Source organism: Agelaius tricolor, unplaced genomic scaffold, assembly GCF_023055355.1.
Source record: "Agelaius tricolor isolate 1412-34295 unplaced genomic scaffold, bAgeTri1.0.p SCAF_8, whole genome shotgun sequence".
Classification (NCBI taxonomy): domain Eukaryota; kingdom Metazoa; phylum Chordata; class Aves; order Passeriformes; family Icteridae; genus Agelaius; species Agelaius tricolor.
Genome location: NW_027269268.1, coordinates 26,289,980 through 26,316,509, shown reverse-complemented (window position 1 = coordinate 26,316,509; position 26,530 = coordinate 26,289,980). Strand labels below are relative to the sequence as shown.

At 35.9% G+C, this 26,530-nt stretch overlaps 1 protein-coding gene across 9 annotated transcripts in view; it reads right to left on the bottom strand.

Moving 5' to 3' along the window:
* PALLD (palladin, cytoskeletal associated protein) overlaps positions 1 to 26,530 on the bottom strand; it is a 187,296-nt gene that overhangs the window by 92,338 nt on the left and 68,428 nt on the right. For all 9 annotated transcript variants that reach the window (XM_071432031.1, XM_071432030.1, XM_071432032.1 and 6 more), the window contains exons 8-10: positions 25,151 to 25,174; positions 16,648 to 16,767; positions 15,563 to 15,881 (exon numbers count right to left, since the gene is read on the bottom strand). In XM_071432031.1, the coding sequence (XP_071288132.1) occupies positions 15,563 to 15,881; positions 16,648 to 16,767; positions 25,151 to 25,174 (463 nt within the window). The remainder of the gene's footprint in view (positions 1 to 15,562; positions 15,882 to 16,647; positions 16,768 to 25,150; positions 25,175 to 26,530) is intronic.

Sequence of the window (26,530 nt, the reverse complement as noted above, 5' to 3'; positions counted from 1 at the left end):
TGTATGAAAGAAGAACAAAATCCATTGGAATTTCTGGCTAAAATAAACTACAATATTACTGGGTTTTTAGATCTCTTTCCAAGAATCTCCACATACAAGGGGTATTAAGTAGATACTCCAGTAAATCCAAGGAAAATCAGAGTCAAGTCATTGCAAATTAAAGTGGGGCTCTGAAAGTTTATGGTTTTGATATTAGTGAAGTTTGACATTGATCACTATAACAAAATTTACAAAAATACCTTTGGCTTCTCAAAATTGTTTTGGCATTTATATCAGATGTTTTATGTTTATAATACTTCTCATTTTAGAGAGAATATTTCTCTCATTCACTTTTTCTGAAGTTTAGGTGAATAATTTTCCTTCTAATCACAAATTAAAGCTGTAAAATACTTGAGTTGAAAACCAACTGCTTTCTGACAGCTTATGAGAAAGCCTTTGACCATATTAGAAAGAAATTCTAATTCATGGAGGATACTAGGTGGCACAAAGCAATAACTAGAACTGGTTACAAGTATACTGTTTACTGTTTAAAAGTGCATGGATTCCCACACAAATAAGGGCAAATGGGTACAGAGTGCTCACAGAATCTGTGCTTATTTTCCGCAAGGTTAACAACCAACAGCCAACATCCAAAGCTGACAGAGTTACCATCTGAAATCTGGACTCCTAAAAAAGTTATTCTGTCCTTAAATAACGCTGTACTGCATTTTCCCTTGGCAAAAAGTTAATGTTTTCTCTGAAACATTCCATGGATGAGTAAACATGAAATATACAAGTGGTATGCAACAAATTGAGTATAAACAGCTATTTCCTATCCCTAATATTTCCTTTAATAGGTTACGTTCATGTTGTCCAGATCCCCAGTCATTGATTTCACAATGTTTTCACTAAAATCATACTTGTACTTATCTGTTATTACATATTAAACTCTATCTGAAAGCTTTACAGAATATCATTATCCACAGCACTGTTTCAAAATGTTTGAGTCCAAATATTGCCTGGTCAGGCCTGGCAATCTAGTGCTTGCTCTTTCACTGTTTGAGTATAAAATGGGATTTAGATGTGATTTCATCAGGGGTTCATACCATGTGCATGCCTTTTCAGAAGAATTAGATTTAATCTTTCAAGACTGATCTTTTTGTCCTCATTTTTGTCATAAAATACATACTATACCAAGATTTACTACAGAGAGGTAAACATTTTCTAAGAATTTACTTCTAGCCATTACTGATATTTCTTTTACTACATGACTGTAGTAAAAGAATATAAAGAAACATATTTATGTACCTCCCATTTTGCCAGAATTTTTTTTTCTTCAGCTATAAAATGTTATGAATTGCTGAATGAATATTTTCAATATTTCATCCTCTAGAAAACCTAACGGATTATTTGTGAAACTATCATTTGTTATAGTAACATGAAAGTTTGCTATTTATTCTGAATTGTCCTTATCTCATTTTGGAAAAAATGCCATCATTTATTTAATGGCTTAAATCAATGTCTATTGTTAGAAGCACCATTTCAGTGAGCTACAATCTCCTTCTTTCTCTTGACTTACATAACATTATACTTTTCTTAAATAAGGGTTAACCTTGCCTTGCTTTAGTAAGGCTGGTTCTCTGGAAGAAATCAGAGAGGCTTGTTTAGAAAAGGATTTGACATGCATGCTCTATCCTGGTCAGAACTGGCAGAACAAACCTCTTCCAAAAAGCCAGCTACATCAAAGCCTCGGAAGCTCATCCACTTGTATATTTAGCTTACTTTAAAAAAAAAATGAAACCAATCCTCTTTTCTTTGTCCTTTGGCTACCTTTGATGAACTATACTTTTTGTCCCATAGCATTTCTTGCAGATAGTTCAGTTAGTTACCAAGTAAAACTTGTGAGTCTGTATTTTCTCTAAGTTCCCATATTCATATTCAAAGGCATGTCTTAAATCTAAAGTTTCCAGCATTTTGAGTTTCAGTTTGGCAAATTTACGCCAAGCTAGACCCCAGGAAAAAGACTCTCTCTGAATTTGCCATCTCCTCAAAACAATGAAAGGTTACATTTTTTAATATTACTCATTTTTTCATGTTTGTGAGTACTTTGCTTGTTAAATAAACAGCTTTTTCCACTTTTCTCCAAAGAGATCTTTCTCAAACCAATGAGAAAAAAGGGCTGCTTGAATTTGCTTTCCAAAAAAACCCCATTCAGAATTTTCCTCCCAAATTTGCCCTAAATCAAGACAAATACTTTTTGGCACCCAGTGTGTGGCTTGAGAAAATGGAAAAAAACCTGTACTGATTGCATTTTAGTTTCATTTACTCTGTAGTGGGATAAAGGAGTCAGTAGCCATGTTGCTTAAATTCATTATGTCTCTCTGGGTGAAAGCCTTCATGTGTTTCTGGTCCCTAGGCTTTTTTAAAGTTTTAATACCTTTCTGGTGCCTAGGCCTATTTTCTTCTCTGGAGATAGCTCCAATGTTGACCCTAACACATAGCTTTTACAATAGAGGGGCACGGGTTTGGGTTGCTGTTGTGCTGAGCATAGTAATAATGGCTTATAAGGAATTAAAAAAGGTACTGAAGTTTGTTCAAGATATGTATGGTTTATGGTTTCTTCATCCTACCCTGTGTCCTAGTTCCAATAGCATATTTTAGGAGTTTATTTGTAATTGCACCCAATTTGTTAGAAGAGGAGCAGGGAATGAAGCTTTTCAGCCTTTCCTTTGCTTCCCTTCTTCTGCTTTGAATCTGTTATGTCACTTTTTGGGGACGTTCAATTTCCCCTGAATGTTAAAGAGACCACTTTCCTGGTATTTTATCTAATAAGCTTCCTGTATATAGTTTGCAACTTGTCTAAAATGAGGGCTAATATGTCCAGAAGAACTAATGAGATGCCTGACCCAGGTGTGGACCCAAGCATAAAAAAATCCTGAGTGGTGTGGAGAATGGGAGGATATGGGCCAAACCCCGAAAGAATTTTCTGACCCTATAACCTGGGACTTCCATATGAACAAATACAGAACCCATATGAAATGGGAAAATATCTGAAAGAAAAGTGCTGTGATGATTCTAATAAAAAAAAGCTCATTGCAATAAGCTGGCATATGCTTATTGCACACTGCTAAATACTGTAGGGCAGCAGATAGAGACAGGGAGATAAATCAGCAGCTACTCCAGTCACTCAGGCTGCAGTCAACATCCCAGTTACTCAGGCTGCAGTTAATCAGACAGTGAGCCTAAGCCCGCAGCTAAACCAGACTGTGACCCTCAACCAATGGCTGCTGCTCCTACCTTGAGAGATGGGAAACACACAACCAAAACCAATCAGCCAGTGGACAATGATGATCCAGGGGAAGGACCCTCAAAGCCAGCTCCAGCAACTGACTCAAAATCAGAAGTCATATTGAGTCCTTTTCCCTGAAGGACCTTAGTGGCCTAAAAAAGGATTACACTCCATGACCTAATGAATTGGTAATTAATTGGTTAATCTGTCCTTGGGATGCTGCAGGCAAGGCTACAATTCTGGATAATACGGAAGCGAGGCATTTGGGATCCCTGTCACATAATCCAATTATCGACCAAGGAATAATGAGAGGGGCTAACCCTGACAATCTCTGAGCATGGATCTTAAGAAGTGTGAGACAAAGATATCCATGTACAAACGATCTCTATGTGCAGCAACTACCACTTCATGATGGAAAGAAATTATAAAATATTTTTGGGGAACATATAATTCAAAAATTTGTATCTGTGGCCTTCTGCAATAAAACACATTACTGCAACTTCAGTCAATTATGAAGCCCTCTGAGTTAGTGATAGAAAAACTCAAATGCTCTTGCGCCTCTTGTTTTTCTACTTCAAGAGACAAATATTCACATAGAAAAAATAAACTAGACAGAGCAAAAGTATCAAAACTGCAGAGTCCTGTCTCAGGGACCTTCTCATTTGTACCATGCTGTTTTTAATTAAATTAGCAATTCTTTGTCTTTCATAAGATGTGTCTTTCGAACACATAGAAGGGAAAAAAAGAACATAATATTTACCTGTACTACAGCAATAGCCAGGCTGGCCATTTGTAATTCTGGACATTTATAAAGGCTTTTTTGCCCCCACCCCCCAAATATTTTGCTTTGACTCAGGTGTTCTCTATGCAGGACTACAGTCCTCTGCTGTGACATATCATCAAATTCTTCTGTGACTTTAATAAAGAAAGGAGGAGGCTCATTACATAATCCCAATGGCTGTGGCTGCTGAAAGGATGCTTCTGTACATGGAGTATTTTTTATGCACATTTCCAGAGTGTTTGCTCATAACCAGCATTATGTTATGTGTTTTAGTGGAAGCTGAAGTCACACAGCTCTGTCTTCAGGGGCTGACTTGGCAACTTCACTCAGACAAGAATTTACTAGATAACAAAGTCTGGAAATGTCACTAAAGTCCATTTTAGACTGTGTTGAGAGTTAAGTAAACATGATTAGCAAGGGAACCAAGAAAATCATGATAGCTGTGAATTTCTGCTTCTGACAGAAAACACTCCTTATCTTACATTACTTCAGGGAGGAAGAGTTAATTCCCAGTGAGCATTATAAAAGTAAACAGAAGTTGAAGTATATCCAAAACTAAAAATGCTAAGCAATTTTAGCTACTGAGTAACATCTATATCCAAAACTAAAAATGCTAAGCAATTTTAGCTACTGAGTAACATCTAAGTCAATATAACTATTTCCCTAAGTATTTAAAATACTACAGATACTAATTTAAAAAAGACAATATGAAGCACTTCAGAGGACCTCTCACTTCTGTATAATCTCCAATGATAATTTTATCCTGTAAGAAGTTATGAAAATTCATGAATTTTAAAGATGTAATTAACATGCACGTTGGAGCAATTGGTTGTCAAAAGATAAAATCAGACTTTTACAGTAATGTCTCCCATTTTATATGTTTTGAATATTTAATTATAAAATAAAAAGCATTTTTCTCAAATGTGACAAAACAGAAAAAGTTGCTAGTGAATTCTGAAAGCTGGAAAACAAAGATGCCTCCATCCTTTAGGTGAAATTAGAAGCAATCTGCTGCAATAAAGCTGTTTCCACTTATGACTGCTTGAGCTTTCTCTCTGTGAGTATTAACAGGTCATCTTCTCAAAAGAAGGGTGGTATCTAACAGACATTAAACTTTCCCTAAACTACAACAGCAGCAATCCATTCCATTATGCTTTACCTTTTGGAATGTGCTATTGATGCTTAAATATATTCAATTGAAGGGAGAATACCTATCAGGTATTCTGCCTCTAAACCACAAAGTTGCATTCTTTGACCAGATCACCACTTGCATACCTACTGCTATTCTTGAAATCTGGAGAGATTCTGCAGAGATACAGGGTTTGCTTACACAATTCCTATCATAGAAGCTGAACTTTCAAGAGGTGACATTTGAGTACTCTGAATGCAGGTTCTCATTAGGACTCTATGGGCTTTAAGCTTAGTCAAGCTAGCTTCCCTCATTCTCTTCCAAATTGAAAAAATAGTAACATTGCGCTGTACTTGCCAGCACAAATAAAAAACCAAAGAAATCCTTAGTTTAAGAAATCAGTTACAGGGGGAAATTAAAAAGGAAGCAGGTACAGATAGGAACGGTGAAAAAATGCCAAAGGGCTTGCACAATGCATTTACTGGCAAGGTACTTTACGAAAGTGCAAGAGATAAACTTAGATAAATTGCCATAAGATCAGTACCTGTTGAAGTTTGGCACATATACTGCACACACACACACAACAGTATAGAAGAGCATTTACTTCCAGGTTCTATGTCAGTCTCTAACACCAACAGAATAAGCAGAAAATTATATAATGAGAAGGTATCCTTCTGCAATCAGCGAGAAATTTTAAATAATATCCCATATACCACTTGCAGGTTCAGATAGATTTCTAATGCTTTTCTACTTTATTTAGATATATTTAAAACTAGAACCAGGTCCTTGGTAAGCTCCTTGGGTAAACAGCTGGTTTGTCAATAAGAAAATATCTCACCTAGTAATTGATGAAATAGGAACTGCAAGTATACTTTTGTCTGTGTACATTGGTATCACATCCATTTCTGCATGCAGTGGAGAGGAAGCTCTGCTTTTACCAAAAATTTAATCCCTATATGCCAGTTCCAAGTAGGCAGTAGACTTTATAGGTGCCATATGATGGTTTTCATATTAGGAAGCTGTAACAGGTTACAAGCAATTCCACAGCTACAGGATTTTTAGAGGGTCAACACACTAACTGTTTCACAGGCATGTATTAAAAATGTAATATTAAGACATAGAGAAATTATAAGCACTTGCACAAACCGAGAACATCAGAACAACCAATCAGAACACAGTTATGGAGGAACACCATAGGTGAGATTAATAAAGAAACAGAATGGATTTTTCACTCAAATAGGTAAGAAAATGACTTAATGATTCAAACTCTAAGGATACTGTTAACACAGTAATTTCTAAAAAACTAAATACAGGGCCTTGTAATATCAGTTCTATTAAAGCAAACCAGTAAAAACATATAATATTACAAAGAACTTACCAGTTATCAAAAATAATTTTCCATAGTGTCTTTCATGAAACCTCTTTAATCAGAATTTTCACATTAAAGTTTAGGCTTCTACCCTGTCTTTCTCACCCACTGAGAACTTAAGCAATTTGATCTGCATTTTATAAATCTGTCAGGATCATGCAAGTATTTAATTCCTTCAAGCAGGAGAATGAATGCAGCAGCTCAACAAAACTCACAGAAAAGGAATTTCTACAGGAACTCTGACATTATTGTACTTGAAATGGAAAATTTGAGTTTTTCCTCTGATTCTGCTAAGAACCCTTTGAGGTTTTGTGAAGACATGATAGTGCAATAAATGCAAAGCAGTCCTTATGCTGAATTGGTGAAGCTTATGCTAACAGTGGTTCATCTGTCTGAATTGTGAAGACTTAATTGTTAAGACTTTCCATCAGAATGAAAGAAAGTGAGAGATAGAAGTGAGAGCATGTATGACAGAGAGAGCATGAGCAACAGCAAGTGATGGAAAGAGAATGAAAGAAAAGCTACTTGAAGCTCCAGTTACTTTAACTTCTTTTTTTCTATTACAATTATTTTAAGAAAAGGTTTTGAAAAGAGAAATTTTAGGAAAGACTTTCCTTTAATTGCATTTTTCTAATCCAAGAAAAGAGAAATTTTCCCTCTGAATTGTTATTACTCCCATATCCATATGTCTCCCATTTCCATTTTTCACTGCAGAAATACATGAACAACTGTAACAGGATCTGAGTAAACTACTACCACTTGTACTAAATTGACTTTAATGAAGTCAATAATAACAGTGAGAAAATAGAAAATATTTGTAACAATTAGTCAAAAGAAACAAAAATGCAATGCCTTTGAGAGGTTATAAGAGGGTTGCCAAGATCTCATCCTGGAAGCAAAATTCTCAGAGTTTACCAGGTGTCCAATTCCATTAGCTTCATATATGCTAATTATTTTTCTTAACAAATACACTGCAGATTTTGGCAGGGATACCTCAAGGCCTGACACAAGGTAACAGGCAGGAATTCTAGAACATTCCAGATATCAGCCAAGTTAGGTTTTCATGAGTTTTTTGGAGTTTTTTTTAGACAATACATATATACTATATACTATCAAGGCTCTCAAATGATAAGAGACTGATTATATTTCTAGTAAACAACTGTTCTACTTGGTACCAAGGCTAACCCTTCATCATCCCCTGAAGGCATTTCCTACACCAGTAGTGAAACTATTGTGTGTAAATACAGCTATCCTGGCCCTTAGCTTTGGGGCCTTTTCTGGCTTCCCTATGTCTAATTTCCAACCAAATACTGAATTTCTTTGCAGCTAAATTCTAGACTTGTGCTTCCAATTTGGTGTTTCTTATAGGATATAGACAGGGCCTCTAAAAGTGGTCCAGCCACTGTCTCTTACATGGTTTTTTCAGTGTTCTAGAAAGAGTCAATTTGTTTCCTTGACAGATATCTACTCCAGGAACACACTCCCTCCACTGGACAAGCCTTTTCCATTCCTAGCTCCATAAAACCGCTAAGAGAGCAATAAGGCTTCTTAGGACAAGAATAAGGCTGACAGAGCAGGACCTGAAGCCCTTGCTCAATTCTTAGGTCTTCTTTGGTATATTTCGTTACCTCTATTGATTCTGTTTATGACAGAAAAAAATAGCACATGTAAATTCTGTAGCTAAGTTTCATGGCATGCACTGAACCAGAAAAAAGCAAATGCCACTGAGTTCCAACCTCTTATTTTCGTCACCAGAAAACATTTCTTAACAAAGAAAATTTAAACACAGTTAATATAAGTACACGAAAGAGATATTGGTAGATATACCTGAGAACAAGGATTAAAACTTGAAATGACATACAAGAAAAATTTAGTAGTACAATCACAGGTAGAAGAAGCATGGAAACCATCTGACAATTGCATAACTTTAATAAAAAAAATAATCTGTCATATGTTAGGAGGGAACAGAAAACTAATAAAATCAAGTTGCTATATAACTATGTGAGTTTATTATTAAACTTCATGAGCTAGCACCCTGTCCAGCAAGTCTCCTTACTCAAGGATGGGTTCACACTTCTGCAGATCTTTTTAAAGCATGGGCATGACCAACTGCAGGTAGATGGGTAGGACTAATCGCAGATGGTTTCTATGATAAAGTAAATTCCACAAAAAAGTTTATTAAAGAGTAGGCACTGGGAGTTTGAGGGTAGCCAGCACCTTAACAAATTTGTGTTTAGATAGTTTAGCTACTTTTTTTGGCTATATATTAAAAAGCATGCAGTAAATTAGCTATTCAGAAGTTATCCTTGCTAAAAAAACATCCTGAAATTACCTTTTTTTTAAAATTTCTTCAAGGAAAGAATATTAAAACAATTACTAATCAGTCCTCATAATGTTGGAAATTTCAAGCTGAAGTCATGTAGCTTTGAAATCCTATTCAAACATAATAACTATTTAACCCAACTACTATTCACATAATTATGCTTGTCTATCATAGAGAACTGTGGTGTCCAGAATACTTTGACAAAGTTATCAAAAGGAACTTTATCTATCCAGACTCTACTAAACACACTTTCCAAAGAAAGTGAGGATTGACAGAACAAGCTTTGGCCAGTTCCTCTCTCTGTCTCACAAACTGATATTGGTTGATCTTTTATTTCAATTTTTTGACTAACTGAACATCATAAAAAGTACTGCCAAAACCTGTACAAAAGGGACAAGCAGATTTTCTAAAATAAATATTGTATTTTTCAATATTAATCAATTTCCATGTCATATCTCAGTAAATCCTTACTCAGTTGAGTAAGGATTTCCAGTCTCTCATTTTGGATTAGAATACTAAGTGCTGTATGCAGAAGTTTTTTTTTAAATTTCTCAACAGATCTGGGTGCCAAAGGAAGTGTCAGTGCAATCTTCTGTTGTATTAGGTAAAAGTGCTTTGCCTTAATCAGATGGGACCTTTCTCTAGGAACTCACTCAGAAGGCAAAGATGAGAGATATACTATTACTGAGACTTTAAAATTTAGGTTTTCCTGAAAACCTAATCCAAAATTATGAACACCATCTGTTTCAGTTTTTCAGCTTCATCTTCTAGCTTCTACAGTTGGAGTGAGCAGTCCTGGCAAGTGGGTTTAGCTGTATCAAGACAGAGTAAACAAAGGTGGTTCAAAACAAAAACGATATCCCTTCTCATCTACCTTCCTCCTCATAACCAGCATAAGATGATACATTTGCAATTTCAAAATTATGTGTAGACTGGATATTTACATGGTCAGGGATGAAAGAATACCAAGGGAAATGTGGCTGCATGCCATATTCAAAGCCATGTAAAAATTAAGTACATATGATCATTAGACTGCAAGGATTAGCATGCAGGGAAGCATTTAATCATTTTGTTTGAGATTTCTATCCTGTGATACCAAGAGAATCCTTGAATATTTCTGCAGGAACTCCCTATCCAAAAGCACAATGAGAACCTCCCAGAAAAGGCTGCATTTTAGAAGAACTGACCACTTGGATTTCCTTTGCTTGATAATTTCCATGTATTAAACCTACCCAGTTATTTAGGTGAGAAGGAAAGAAACAAACAAAAAAAACCCAACAGAAATGTTCAAAAAATCAAAATGTTTCATTTGAATGCTTTTAGTTTATGATTACCAGAAAACTATCCATAAACTGTTTGCAGATGGATAGAACAACATTTTCTGCTATATTTTCTGGTTCAAAGGTGCATCATAAACTGTTGGCACAGTGTTCTATTCAACCTTGTTACAGAAAAAAACAAATTGCCTTAAATACATAATCTACCTCCCCGCCCAAACATTTGCTGTCCTTTTCTTAGAAAAAATCCCACTCTTGGTACCTTGAGGAGCTGGTGGTGTCAGTAACAAAGGTATGAGAGAGGTAACAGAGCTATAAAGCAACTCTCGGGCAGAAAAGAGAGGAAGAACACTCTTGGAGGCACTAAAGACTTTTACAAGTTTAAAGCATGTGTTTAACTGAAAGCTTAAAATGCACAGGCTCAATCAAGTGGCTGAACTTGTGCACTTGTAGCCCAGAAGACCAACCATATCCAAAAGAATCATGACCAGCAGCTTGAGGAAGCCTACTCTCCCCACTCTTTTGAGACCCCACCTGCAGTGCTGCGTCCAGCTCTGGGTCCCCAGCATAAGAAAGACACGGACCTGTTTGAACAAGTCCAGAGAAGGCCACAAAGATGCTCAGAGGGCTGGAGCACCTCTCCTGTGAAGGTGGGCTGAGAGAGCCAGGGTTGCTCAGCCTGGAGAAGGTTCTGGGGTACCTTAGAGCAACCTTTCCAGTACCTCAAGGGAGCCTATGGAGCAGACAGGACATATAGGAGTAATGATAGTGATAGGACATGGAGTAATGCCTTTAAACTGAAAGGTAGTAGGTTTAGATTAGATAATAGGAAGAAATTCTTTACTGTGAGGGTGGTGAGACACTGGAAAAGGTTGCCCAGAGAAGCTGTTGCATGCTTGAAGTATTCAAGGTCAGGCTGGAAGGGGCTTTGAGCAGCCTGGTGTAGTGGAAAGTCTCCCTTACAGGGGGGACTGGAGCTAAATAATCCTTAAGGGTCCTTCCAACTGAAATCAATCTATGATTCTATTAATTTCCCTCATGTCCTTGCTTGTCCTATAAACTGGATTACTTTCAGTGTTAAAGTACAAATCTGAAAAAACACCAAGGTCCTGTGTGCATACCATGGTGGTAGCACAAACAGTATATGTATTTCATTACTGTTTCAAGGATATTTGACTTTTCTGGTTAAAATACTGATTAGCTTTTATGTAGGCAGGATGTACACTTAGTTGCATCCACCTCCTTGGGTCAGAAAACATCAGTGCCAAAAGGAGAAAAAAACTGAAAAAATAAATGTATCACCTTTAACCTCTCTTGTTTTTCACATCTATTGTTAGAAAGATATTCAGACTTCTATTGCTGCAGATTTTAAAAGGCTTAAAGTTCATTTGTGATTACTCTTTGACACTATGTTAACAAAGACACAAGTAAAAAGGAAATTTCTCAGCAATAACTGCCACTGGTTTTGGGTCATGCTATTCCTTGATCTGAAATAGGCAATGAAATGTGACTTTCAAACTATTTTTCATAACACTTCCTATTTCCTCTCTTCTGTCTTCCAGTAGTCTCAGAGATTTTCACAGTGATCCAAGATCACCAAAAAAAGACAACTAATGCCTTGTTTTAAACTTACTGTTGTCTACTGCATTCAGTCCACAGGTGTACCAGGAGAAATTATAACACTTCATATTCCTTTTCAGGATTTGCAACTTTTGCATAAGAAATGAGTCTGAAAAAATGGGGAAATATCCTATTTCTTAGTGTATTCTTTCATAAAGCCTCCTCTATTTTCATATTTTATTTGTTATTAGTAAATTATAAACCCTAGTCCAAGTGCCTGATGATCATTGAAATGGAAATGCTCCACTAAACTTTTCCTTGTTTTAACTCCATTTCTGTTAAAAATGTATTGGTATAGAATGAGAGGAAAAAATAATTACAAATGAAACATCCATATATTACTTGTGAAAACAGATGCAGAAAATGCTCTGGACTTGTACTATTATGAAGGGATTAACTTTATGTGCAGTTATCCTGCTTTACATTTTAGCAAGTTTAGTTAGCATTAGTAATTTTGACTACAGTATGTGTAGATCAAGGTTTAATTGAGGGTACACTTTACCAGCAAGATAAAGATCCAAAGGTCCTTATCAACCTTGAAAGAGCAGAGCAGATGAAACAAAAGAAATGGATATGGATAGACCTTTGCTCATAAATGTAAAGCTACATGAATCATTGAACTGCTGCCTATTCTCACATATTGTTCTTCTATCCAGCTCTTCTCAATGTATTCTAAAAAGTTTCTTATTGCTTGTAGATATCAAGTACAATTATTATGGAAATAATAAACTCCCTTTAAGCTTGTACCCTGAGTCAATGAACTTTAAAATGATGGTTTGTTACAAAGCCAACAAACATCACACAGGTACATCCAGTAACCATATGAACACCATCTTTTTTTCTCTTACTGTTTTAACAGACACATGGAAAAAATAACAGTAATACCAAGCCACTTGAATGGAAGTTCTTAATTTGAAACCATAGACATGTCATATAATAAAGTCCTACAGGACAGCTTTGTGTCTTTTTTGCAGACATTCACACTGAGGATTATAAGGGGTTTAAGGTAGAACTTTCATATGCAGACTTCACACTGAAATTACTATTAACACCATTTGCCTCATTTTGAGAGATGCAAAATATCTTAACGTGCATTGCTGGGGATCTTCTGAAACCTCATCTGTGCATTACACCATTATGGACTGAAAAGTCCAAGGCACAGTAATAGCTCAACCTCCTCAAATATGTCACTGCAGCAGAGATCAGAATCACAGAAATCAGGGGGTTTTGTCTCAGTTCGATAGTCCTTTCACTCTACAGAAACTCATGTTGCAAAAAAGATAGCATGAAATATTGTGCCTTTTAACCATATTTACATTAATGTCTTCTAGATTTCACCGTAGCAAAATATCTGGTGTTGATTACTTCCCCAGTTAATTCTATATGTATTTTTCCCAGAATTTTTTTATATTGTCATATTAAACTCTTTCAAATACTCTTAGCACCAGACTGAAGCAACAACTAATGATGCCTTAAGGATTACTAAACTGTCTGTAACCACAATCTGAATGTTTTTTAGGACTTTGAAAACACTTTTCAAGTCTGAAAACAGCTACAGAAACTCTGCAGCATGTCCACTCTTGCATTAGATTGAATTGCGATAAATCATTATTTATAGGTGTTGGTTACAGCTACATTGCCAAGATGCAAATGTGTTTCATACTTCAAGAAGGTACTCAGTCTCTCCCTCTTGTTAAATTAAAAATAATAATAATAAAAAAAAAAAAAAACAAAACCAGCCTATCATTCCCAAACTCTTTGCAATTACTTTTAGTGTTGGTTGAAGAAACTGTTTTCAGAGAGTTCACAGATAAACCTGTTAATTAATTTATAATTTATGATAAACTTGAAAACAAAAGATTATTTTGGAAACTTAAAACCAGACTTCCTGAAAAATAAACTTATTAATGATTTTCAGAAGCTCAAAGCTCTCTCCATAGTTAGCAATTTAGAAGTTTATATATCTTTTAAAAAAGGTTATAATAAGTGTGCTTGCCCTAGCACACTGCTAGAATGTGCTGATTCTATCATCTCTATGGACAGATACAATTCCATAGATGAGTTCTTTTCAAGAGAGATCATTCTCACGGTTGAGAGAGCTACTTTACTACTCAGCTAATTTTAATGTCATTATTTTGTTCACTGTTACTAAGGAAGCAGTTTTCCAAATGCTGAAAGCTGATTTCAAGTGTCTGCAGTCAGGCATTTCTTTTTCACCTCTTGTTGGCACTCTTTCCCTTCCTTATGCTATAACTGTGCTTGAGAGCAAAATACTTGGCTGAGGAGAAGGCAAGATTTCAATTTCTGACAGCAGCACAGACTTCCTCTGCTCTTGACTGCAATCAAGATCAGGCTCTTGTACATCAAGTGTTGTTAATTGCAAAATAGAGGAATCAAGTGTAATTACACTAGGGATTCCAAGGTCATCAATTTGAACATCAGCAACTGAAGGGACTTTTGCAATAGCATCCCTCTCACGTTACTGTATTTTATGTTGACTCTATGTTTAAAAACAAACCAAATTTTGCACACATAGCAGTGGAACATTATACAATGTTTACACCACATTCTTTCCCTTATCTCAGGCAACCTTGCTTCTGGGAAAGAAAGATCTGGGGTGAAATTTCTTTTTACTGCTCTGCTGGAGCCACTATCTCCTTTCTTCACGAGTGGGTCTTGCAACAGATATGTATGCTGGGTGTAAGACCACCTCTCTCCAATATGCACAACCACCACCATATACTCTGTCATTTCACGACTCTGTCCTTCTAGTTCTTCCACTCCTCCTTCCCTTCTACAGTTGCCAAAGACTGCTTAGAATGACAAAGAGCAAGTGAAAGAAAAAGTGGTGAGTAGAAAGGGAATACTGTTAGCTCACTGTCTCAAATGTGGTTTTGTATATTTAAATTCAACAGGAGTGCTAAAATAACAGCATTTTTATATTTTATAAGTTTCCTGTGAAAACACAGAATAAAGCAAATGACCCAGCTTAAGCTTGAAGACCATGTTTCATGCTTCTTCTTAAACACTTTTTTATAACTTACAATTCCTTCCAACTATTGATGCAAATGAAATAAAGTAGCATTTTAGTTCATCCCATTCCAAATATCCTTGAGGGAGATGGAAAAGAGGAGTCTGTGCAATGTTAAAATCAAACTATAAGTTAACAGGGAGCATAATATTGCTTATGCATAAGGTATCATCATTAACAAAAGGTAAAAATGTTGCTGTAACTTTTTTACCACTCATTTCTCTGTCCTTTCCTAGAGCTTTGCCTTCTCAGATTTTTAGCTATAAGAGAGCTATTGTAATCTGGCTGAAAGCAGAACGAGATATGTGTTATCGATAAACATAAGAAATAAAAACATTACACACCTGAATATCCACTGACTACACAAACTCAAGCACATGCAGAAAAAAAAAAGACCTAACCAGTGCTGAAACAGAAATAGCGTCCAAAAATCTCAGGCCACTATGATCTTTAGGTATGGTGAATAGGGAAAAAAAGGCATGGAGCAACAGCCACTACAAAATTTCTCTGTTTGTGACTTTATCTTACACCTCTCTAAAGGCATTGGGATATGGAATGTACTTCCCTTTGATGTAGCACTATGTAAAGGAAACAAGTGTCTCCTCTGTTCAGCTCTTTGGCACATAAATCACAGTAGCAGGAAGACTGTTCAAGGGACAGGCACCGTGACTGTCCGTTTGTCTAATGCTGAATCGCTTCAGGCAAAAATTTGCTGTCAACAAATATCACGTTTATAGGAAACAAAAACACTCAAAAATACTCACAGCTTTGGTTTGGCAAGCACAGGTGGTGGCTCCTTTGTGGGTGAAAGCAAGACAGCTGGAGGTGGGATGGATTTATCACCATTTGGCTTGCTGTTAATCATTCCATTTACTCCATGAAGAGGATGAATGCCATTCGATTTTTCCTCAGACGAATTGAGCTGTTGTTGAAGGTCTATCACACCAGGTCTCAACTCAGTGTTGTTTGTTTGGTGAGTATCTGTAAGTTTCTTAGGAGGGAGCTCAAGAGAGCTAATTTCAACTGGAGGAATTTCAACTGGTGAGAAATGATGGAAATCATCACTAGAGCATTCCAAGTTGGCTAAAAGAAATCAAAAAGAATGTCTCTTCAACGAGTCATAGACAAAGTACATGGTAAATACAAAGTGTATTTTCAGTTTTTTAAAAGTGAAATATCTTTGGTTTTATAAAGGTATTTTTCTAGACTTCCTGTTGATAATTTATGCTGAATTAGATTCATGGGTGGCTATTTACTTTCTGAGTGTGCCTCCTGCAAAAGGCACAACTAGAAACCTTAGGGACCTCTCTCAATCTATTTCAGGAATCAAGGCACTAACTGAGATTGACAACTATGGACGACAACAGCTAAAACAGGACTTCCTCTTCCTGGAGTTTCAGGATCACTGAGGAACAAATGATTTAAAAATGCTGAAGAATGCATGTATACACAGCAAGTTTGCAATGGCAGCTGGGTTAGTGCATCCCACGACAATATATATGGAAACAAAACTAAACATATGTCACAGTGTTTTATTTTACAGAAGGCCATCTCTAGTAGCATAGTTTCATCTCTTTAATTTTGCCTCTGCTGCCATCTAGTCTTGAACCCTAATGTTTAAGATATGCCAGGCTTGTGGCAGAACTTCAAAAATACATTTCACATTAATAAAAATATTAAACCAGGAAATGAACATAAGAAACACTAGGTCTGCTTTATATGAATGCATTGAGGTTGACAAACCCCATGTCTTACAACAGCCATTTTCCACAAAGAAAGCAGACTGGCAACTTCACAGGTAAATTAATTATGTAAGATTTATGACTAAAAGCTCCTCTTTGTCACATACCTGAGCAGACAGTTAGTTGTGCACTGCTTGTTACTGAACCATGTTCATTTGTTGCTGTGCAGGTGAAAATTCCTGAATCTTCAGGAAAAGTTTCTGCTATTACAAGTGTACATATCTCTTCTGGAAACAAACAGAAAAATAAAGTGCATCATAAACTATTTAAAGGACCATGTAGTGTTATTTACACTGTATGTTAAAAGGACACCAGAAAGTAGACTTTTACAAAGAAATACTGTGAGAACTGCAGAAGAACTTCCAACATAAATGGCTTTAAGGAAAATCATTTTGCATCTGAAAGAAGTAAATTCATCAAGCTAAGTTTTCAAAACCAGCTTGAATAGTAATGTTGCAGTTACAAGTCTGTGCAGTCATTTTATCTACTCAATGTTTTCTTAATGCAGGATAGTACTGATTAATACAAATGAACATAATGGTTTCCAGAAACAATTATCCTTGCAAGCTCTTTTTGTGTCTGTAAATAACACCATCAGTAAAATGTCACACAATTCTTTCTTTCTTTCTTTCTCTGATTTTTTTTTCTGTATTTAATGCAACATTCAGATCAAATCCCATTTCCAGTAAAACTAGAAAACATTTTATCACCACTTCCAATTAGCTCTTCTAACCACTATACTAACCAGACTTAAAAACTCCAGATGCATAAATATTCCCCTTATGCAGAGTTTGGGAAAATAATTTCTGTCTCTGTCTGCACAGCAGTGAGAATGGATGCATTAAAAATATAATAAAAAACAGTACCCCCAAAACCTCTTCAGAATGCTGTGATAGATATATTCTGCAGCCATTTTAAATTTGTTCATTCTACTTTGATAAGCCATGGTATAGGCTTTGATTATACCAGGATTTCTGTTACAAAATGTGTGTGAAGTATATTTGGTTGGGTTTTACAGTAACTTTTACAAAATCCATTTTATCCATTTATAATGGGCACACTTAACTGTTTAGGCATATTTTTCCAGTTTCTTTTAAGTCACTTTATTTTATCTCTATTTGTAATGGTACTGGTTTTTTAAAGATGTCACAGTACAGATAATTTAAATAATCCTACTATTTATACAACATACAGATAAAATTTTATACCTGGACAATGCTACATTGTTGGTCTCCTTAATTAAGACTTAATTAAGACTTAATTCAGACTTTCTTTGTCTATGCTGGTTTTTTAGTCTCAAAACAAAGCAGGGAAGTTTTATAATGTTCAGTTGAATTTAAAAAAATGGAAAAATGCACTTTGCAATATGGACACTTACAATCCCATATATTATCACAAAATCAGCTAATAAAAGCATAATGTAAAATGAGGAAAAGCACTTTAGAATCTAATAACTTCCATATGAAAATTATTCTGTAGAAGAGGTTTGGTAAGGTCAACTTCACTTCTTATAGTTCAAATAGGAAAACATTTTCAAATAGTGGTTATAAACCAAATAGTGGTTGTTTGGGTTTTTTTCTTCCCCTTTGGAATGACAGACCTCTGTCTCATTTAGACAGTTAACAAAAAAGTTTGATTTTTTTCCAGTTATAAATGACAATGTATCCAAAAGTTTCCTGTACTGGAAATGGGCTAAAAATGAATGACTGACTAAATATTTGGCTCAGAGTTGGTTTTCAGACAGCAGAACATGCCTTTTTTTTGGCATCGCAAACCAGTCATTCTGTGTAGCTGCAAGAGTCATGTCTGGTAACACTGTAGCACGTTGGATCTTATCTAACACAGATGAAGATTAATGACTCATGAAAGGTCTTATCAGGAAAGTAATGGGTAACACAAGCTAGTTTTTGAACTACTGAGATCAGCTTTTTTTAGAGCCTTGGTGTGTCATAAGCAGTTGAAGCTGTATTGTTAACCACACGTGCGTACTCCTGGACTGAACTGACCCTGGGGATGTAATCTTATACAGGCAGCATTCTAGTTTCCTGTTCATTTAACAGCAGAATGCTGAAAGCTGGTCTTTCAGGACTGCAAAAGAAGATCATTCCATCAGGCTGAGAACTGCTCTCTGAATGAGGTCAAAGGCAATATAAAACACAGCACCCTGCAGAAGTCCTATTTTTCAAAGACCGGAGCTAATTAATGCATAACATTCTTCCAGCTTTTTAAGTGTGCAAAATGATCACATGAGAAGATCTTCACTTTTCAGTGACAAAAGAATTCCAATGAATTCTACAATGATGTGCTTTGCTTACTGACGAGGTATGTTTTAAAATTATATATTTTGCAGCAATCTTTGTAAAAAATTTCAAAGTAAATTAATGATGAAAATAATAAGAGATTAAAATTTAGTTTTTTCAACTAGACAAACAAACTGCAACACTTGATTTGTGATAAATCATAAGAAAACTGGCTAAACTGAAAACATGAAAATCCTAAGAACAAATCAAAAGGCAGCATGGGCAAAAAGCACATGTGAACAACACATTGCTATCTTCTTTATCGATTTTCCTCCTCCAAGCCAAGAATCACTCACCCCTTGCTAAAAGGCTTACTACTGTGGAACACATAGAAATGAAATACTAATTTGGCAAAAGAAAGGTTCTTTCAAGATTTCCATAGCATGCTCTGGATATACTCAGTGTTCTGAGTATTTTTCTACCTTTACATCCTGACTTATGTAATTATTTTACTTTCTGGTACTGTGCTAAGCAGAATCAGAAGATTTTAGGGAAATAATGTCTGTTCTACTTCCTGGCGTTCATCAGCTGACAAATAACTTCATCACAGAAATGTGTTCCAGAAAGCAGCTCTGAAATGCTGTTCTCAGGGCCTTAAAACATATTTAACACTTGACTAAATGAATACAAAAGCATTTTGTTCACTGAAACATGTAAAATGCTTAGGCATGCAAGTACTTGACTGTTTTGTCAGTTATTTAGAAAGAACGATTACATTTACACAGCAATTCTTTCCCTTTATGGCTCATGAGTCCATTAGGAAGAATAAACTTTGGTAAGAGAGAAAACTGTTGCATTTTAACAATTTTATTACTGGCAATGTGTTTACTTCAGAATGTTTCTCTGTATTACATTAAAGGTAGAGCAGTTCTTTTATCTGCAACTTCATCTCTGAATGTGACCATTAACTGCCTCCACTGTAATGCACACACAGCTAGGGAAATAAGTACAGTGCCTTGCTGGTAGCTGTTCATTCCCATGCAACGAACAGATCAATTTCCAGAGCTGTAAGTTCAAAGCTGTAAGTTTTCAGATACACAGGGACAGTGGGAAGTCACAGTTGTGGTTTCCTGGTAAAAATCCAACAAAACAGAACCCTGCCAACTTGTGTCTTGTTCTCCCTCACGTTCCACAAGTGTTTAACTCCAGTTAAACTCAAAGCAATAGGCCCACCAGGTTATATATAAGTATCTCATATATATAAGTATCTCATATATCTCAAAAGATGCACAGATACCTATATGCATCTTTTTATGCATCTTTTATAGAAAGAGAATAGAGAAGAGTGAAAATAGAGAAGAATATGCAGAGTAGCCTAATAAACAGTAGTATAGCAGACCTGTAGCTTGCAATAACATAACAAAAAATGTATTCACTTTGCCTGTTTCTGATGATCGCCATCCCATATACCTTTATCCAGTCAGACAGCTGTTCTGGCTTATTTAATAAGCTTTTTAGCTTATTAAATAAGAAGATGCAAAAAACTGACTATGTTTGAAGATATCTCAAACAGCACCTACAAAACACTGATAAGAAAACTGAACAACAGCAAATGTGATAGTGAGCAATAAAATGCAGTTTTAGGGTGGAGAGCCTAGGTTACACAATATCTAATCAATAACCAAGATGTCTGCTATCTAGCCAGATTGGGTTAAATAAATGGGAACACTGCTATGGCAAAAAAACTTTAGCCCCCTAAACATTGTTCAGGTTTGAGGAGAAATTAATCCATTTATCACTGTCAAGGAAAAGTTTATGCTAAAGCTTACTCTAAGGCAGTTATGATACTGTAGATGCCTAAGCCACTTTGAAGTTAAGTTAGGTATAACTATGAATATTAATGCACTCCAAAAAGATTTAAATGTTTACAGTTGGAGAGGAATGACAGTGGTGGAGTTTTTTAATCACATAATACAAAACAGATCAGTTGTTTACTTTGAATTTGGAAGCATCAACAAGCAAGGATAGTTGGAGCAGTCAGACTTCAGATGAGGTGACTGACAGGGACAGAATTCTGTAGGTATCTTGGGAGCACAGAGTACAATTGAAAATTTAATTGACGAGCAATAATATGCAAATTGATCAGACCACCTTAAATGAAGGGGAATTTTAGCCTATTTTCAGTTTTTCTCTTAATCTGACTTCTTGAAATATGGCTCATAGAAGATTTCTCTCTCCAAGCCCTTGTTTGCTTCTCAGCAGTGAAAGAAGACAGATCCTTAGTCGTAATTCTCTTGTTTTCTCTAAAGAGTGCAAGGATCTCATGTGCATACTAACCTACCAAACCTTCTATGTTTTGAATTTCATCAGCTACCAGAAAGGTGATTTTCTTGGTGCAGGGAAGCAGTATGGATTTCTGTAACATTTGCCATGTATTTTCAGTTTCAAATGTTATGTAGAAATAGGAGGGAATTTCTAAAGGAGATACTTAGAGTGGAGACTCTGGAACACAACAGTAAAACAGGAAACAAGAAAGCACAATCCAAGAGAAGTGACAACTATCTTTTGAGATGTGTTTTGTGAACATACACAGTATTGTGCTTGGGAAAAAAAAGCATGTATATGTGGCAATTCCCTGGCAATTTAAGCAAAATTACTTCATACAGTTTTCTTCTTACATGCTGTTAGACAATTGTTCTAATGTAATTCAATACAGTTTGTGGCTGTCTCCAGACAGCTGAGTAATGGTCAAAATATCAACAGCTGGCAAGTGATTCCATGGGATTTTTCATTCTCAGGCAGCCTGTTTTTGAAGGATTCAATCAGTATAAAGTCAAAATATCCAAGAAAGAAGTACAGAACAGGTAATTTGACAAACTGCGATGTTGGCTTTGAGTAATCTGACTAGCTATTAAATCACAAAGCAATCTGGAGGGATTTGCAATGCAAACTGATTTCTGTCTAGACAGAAAAAGGAGTGCAAAACACATTAGAGTAGATAGAGTGTAACAAAAAAAAAGTAGCCAAAAAACCCCCTTTGCTTCCTAATTTCTTACCTGTGTGAGTTCATTGAATATTTTTCCTTTAAATCATTAGTACTGACCTATCAAAGGACAATGCTATTGAGTGCTATAATGTTTATTGGTGGTTGGATTTTGGTTGACAACCAGCAATTAAAGTCACACTACAACTTGTTACAATTTATGTAAAATTCCATGGATGTTTTACACTTCAAAAAATTTTTAGAAAATATGTCCATCTTTCAAAATTCTGAATACTTTTCTAGCATATGCACATTTCCATGTCAATCTTGCATATGTATTAACCATATGCATTGAATAGCAGTTATGTGTTTGCTCATGAAAAATTTCCTCTGAAGGCATTGTTTAGTCTGGCTTCTAAGAGTTTAAATTACATCACAAACCAGTGCTGCATCTATTACAGTTCTGATACCCATATCCAGCTTCCTGTTGTACAAATTGTAAGATTTTTCATGACATCCTAAAACCCAGTGTTACTTATTACTAGGGGTACTACTAATATACAAAACATTGCTCATTATTTATGCCAAAAGGAAATATTTACATTTTGCCCAAACTTTATTTACATTCCCTATGCACGCACAGTGCCAATTCCTCACAAATAAGCCAGTAAATGTACTGCCATTAATTTCTGTAGTGTGTAAGACACTGCACTTTTAAGATACTACATTATTTAATAGGGCTTACTAGGAAAAAATAAGTGTACAAATCTTAAGGGATAGTATAGTACTTAGCTCCATGATTCCAGGGAAAACAAAAGACCAAACTGAAATTCTTTCACAGAGTGAAAGCACAGGAAGGTGCTCATAAATACATATTGCATAATTACAAGCATGAAAAAAGAAATAATCCAATAACAAACCAGCCAGACTGCTGTCAGGCATTCACTACTGTTATGTCTATAAAACTGCAACAATACAGATACCAAAACTGTTCTGAGATGTCTTCCTATTTTTGTCTTGTCAACTCTCTTGAGAATAGTATGAGATACCTCGACATTAAATAACTTTTCTCTACTTGAGAAGGCTCAAGAAATACACCTTTCATGTAAGAATGCATTCCCTAGTACCCTTTAGAAGACTTCAGGTATCTTCTCTCAGGGTCAGCAAGCTCCCCAGAAATGGGAAGGAGAATGTTCAGCACTTTCAAAATAATAGTGCAGGTATGTGAGAGGGCTGGCAAAGTGATGATCTCTTTGGACTCAGAATCTCACCTTCTGTTTCCTATTTCAGGCAGCAGTTATGAAAGCAAGTTAATAGTTTCATGAACTAATACCAACATCCTTACTTCTTCCATAGCAATAACTGTCAGAGAGGCTACACAAACCTTGCAACTAACAATATGAAAATTAGCTTGTGAATAAAATCTTCTAGCACTCAACTATTCACACAAAGGAAACCTTTTCTTTCTAGGAAAAAAGTGCTTCTCCTTTCTACTAGATGATGCTGCATTCCTACTCTAAAATATTTGGTTCATCTAGCATTATACACATTAGGTTTATTAAAGAGGGTGAAAGGGTAAAATAAAATACCAAAACTAAACAAACATTCATGACTATGAGTTTTGACAGAAGAGTCTTAAATTTGATATAAAAACTCTAAGATAGGCTGGTAAATTTATACTTTGGAGAAACTTTTGTGTAAAATTTCACTCCTTTCAGGTACTATCTATCATTTTTAAGGACAAATTGAACACAGTTCAAGTGATTTTTTAGGAAAGAAGCTCCTAGTAAGAATGAACCAGATATGATTCTGATAATGTTGATGGATTAAATCTAGAAAAGATTTTGGTATTTTTACAGGAGAAATGTTCCTTTTGAGAAGGGGAAAAAAGTCAACCTATTAAGATATAAAGAAAACAGCTAAACTGGGAAACATTCTGTAATATGTACTACAGGAAAATATTCTAAGAAAGATATAGAATTAAACTTATTTCAACACAAATGTATTATCTTTTATTTATTTTCATATCCAAAGGCTTGATATGATATTGAAGCTCTCTTCAAATTGTTTTGTATCCTAACTTACAATACTTAAACCCTAAAGTTTGTGTTATGACTATAAAATACTAATAGTCCATTGCTAGCACTTGGACATATTTTAATTCCTCATTAGAGGTTATTTGGTTTTCCAATACTCTTTTTTCCTTTGTATGGCTCACATTTCCAGCCTCCACAAATGAAATCATTCAGTCACACATATTCAGGGCATCAGCTAATACTAGAGCTGATGATGTTGCACACCATGAATAACAGTATTAACTGTTAGGATAGAGCATGCACACCTGGATGTGTGTGCAGCCTATATATGTATAATGGACATGAGGCAAAATAGGTATATAACAGTTTTGTGAAGTAGCAAGAAAATTATGAATAGCTGACAAAGAAAAGATTTTTCCCTCTTTCCTTCCTCTCATTTCCATGAAAATTAAAGAAAGTTGCACTTTTCCTAGCCTGTATCCTCATAGTCACAGTGCTACTTTACAAATATCTCTCAGCTGCTAGGTCTGTCCTGCCATCAATTCAACCCCTCAGAGTTAAAGCATCCCCCCACTGATAGCATCCTTCAGAGACACTCTTCGGAAATACTCAGATCTAAGATAGAAAACTTTTCTGTTTTTTTCAGTGTCATAATTAAAACTCTCTCCGAATTCAAGAATATTCAAACACAACTGGCCACCCTCTTAAAGCAAAGTTCAGACTGTATTGCTGTCTTCTCTTCTACATGTTTGAGCTAGAAACATTAAAAAACATTCTCAGTCTTTCAGCATCCACTTACTATTCAAGAACTTCCCTCCAGTATATAATGATGTATAACAGGAAAATGAAGCAGACAGAGAAAACCTGCAGCTGGAAGAACACTTTTTACTTGTTGAAATCTAGGACTTTTATCTTGTGAATAGGCTAGAAAAATTGAGTCAGTGCCTTTTTTGTCTTTTTTTTTTTTTTTTTTAGGATCAGGTTTTACTTGTGTTTAAGACACATCACATCTGCCAAGCTGGATTGGTAAAACTAGCACTTAGTGGTCGGGTGTTATGTAATTCTTATGAGCACCATTTGGGTAATGGAATTTTGTGGGACTTGTCCTTTTTCCCTCAGTAGCAAGCAAACCATTTACTCCCCTTGCTGGTCTAAATGGAATTTACTGTTTAACTAATAAAGGAATTGATGTAAAGGACAGAGTACAGTATGGGAGGTGTGATAAAGCAGCATTGTCTTTAAGGGGGTTTCAGTTTACCACTGTTCAGCAGAAACACTTTTCTATTTATGGCTTCAGTACAAACTCAAAGAGCTAGTGAATCAAGAGATTATTTTTTCATATGATTCTTACCAGGTTCAGTTGCAGATCGTGGCTCTGCATATCACATCACAAGGAAGGAAAACAAACAAGAAAAATTTGTTAGAGATTACATTAATAAATACCAGTGTACTGAATGAACATATTATACTGAAATACTGTAAATAAGTAGAGAACCTGTACAGACATTACAAAATCAGCAATATTTAAATTGTTTGTCAGTAGCAGCAGTTCAGTTATTACTTCTAGCCATTAGCACTGAAATGGGAAGAGGAAAGGACTCTGTCCAAAACTGAATCCTGACAGACTAATTTCACAATCTTTTTCCATTCTGTATTAAAAACAGCCACTTCAGATTATTGCCTGAGCTGATTTTGGCTGAGTGCAGCTGTGCCAGACGTGCTAGAATTTCAAGATGAACTGGAGCTAAAGGCAGCCAAGTGGGATGCCACAATTGTCTGGCATCACATCACCAATGTGTTTTTCCTCAGCCCCTTTGGCAGCAAAGTGCAGGCCAAGTTGGCTTTCACTTGGAATGGTGTCCACTACATCTGGAATTGACTGAGGTGAAGACAGCCAGAACCTCTTGTTGCTAGCCAGGCTAGAAACAAGGAGAGGAGTTAATTGTAATGTTAAATCCAACGTTAGGGTCCAGTGGGACCATGGGTGAAGATCGTAATGGCAATACTCTTAAATTGTTGTAACCTCTGATTTGAGTTGCATGTTATAGGAATTCCTGTACCAGGAACAATGTGAAACAATTGAGCAGAAGCCCTCACAAGAAGCAGTGCAAGGGCAGTGATGACCTGGCCTGGGCTGGCTTTGGTGCTTGGTAAGTCCACGCAACACACCACCTCTCCTGTTCTGAGTATCATTGCAACAGATGGAGCCCTAAGACATGGACTAACTGAACTCAAAGTAGGTTTTGTGAAATTTTACAGGGATGATGCATAGACTAAGGGAATGCTATCTGTGTACTAGACCAAAGGATGAGAAATGGTGGTGCATGAGCATCTCTTGGCTAGTATGGGACCTGAGCATAACATAAATGGTATGGAATAAGGGAGTGGAAAATGTCCTGGGTTTAAGTGGGGTAGAGTTAATTTTCTTCACAGTAGCTGGTATTGGGCCATGTTTAAGATCTGTGCTTAAAACAGTGTTGGTAATACAGAGACTTTTTTATAAAGGCCTTTTCTGCTACTTGTATCTTGCTGATAGTGAGGAGGTTGGGATGCACAAAGAATTGGGAGGGAACACAGCCAGGACAAACAAACTGCAGTGATCAAAGTGATATCCAAACCATATGACATTATGCTCAGCATATAGATCTGGTTGAAGAAGGAGGAAGGGGTAACATTCAGAGTTAGTCAACATTCTTCCCAAACAACTTACAGGTAATGGAACCTTTCTTTC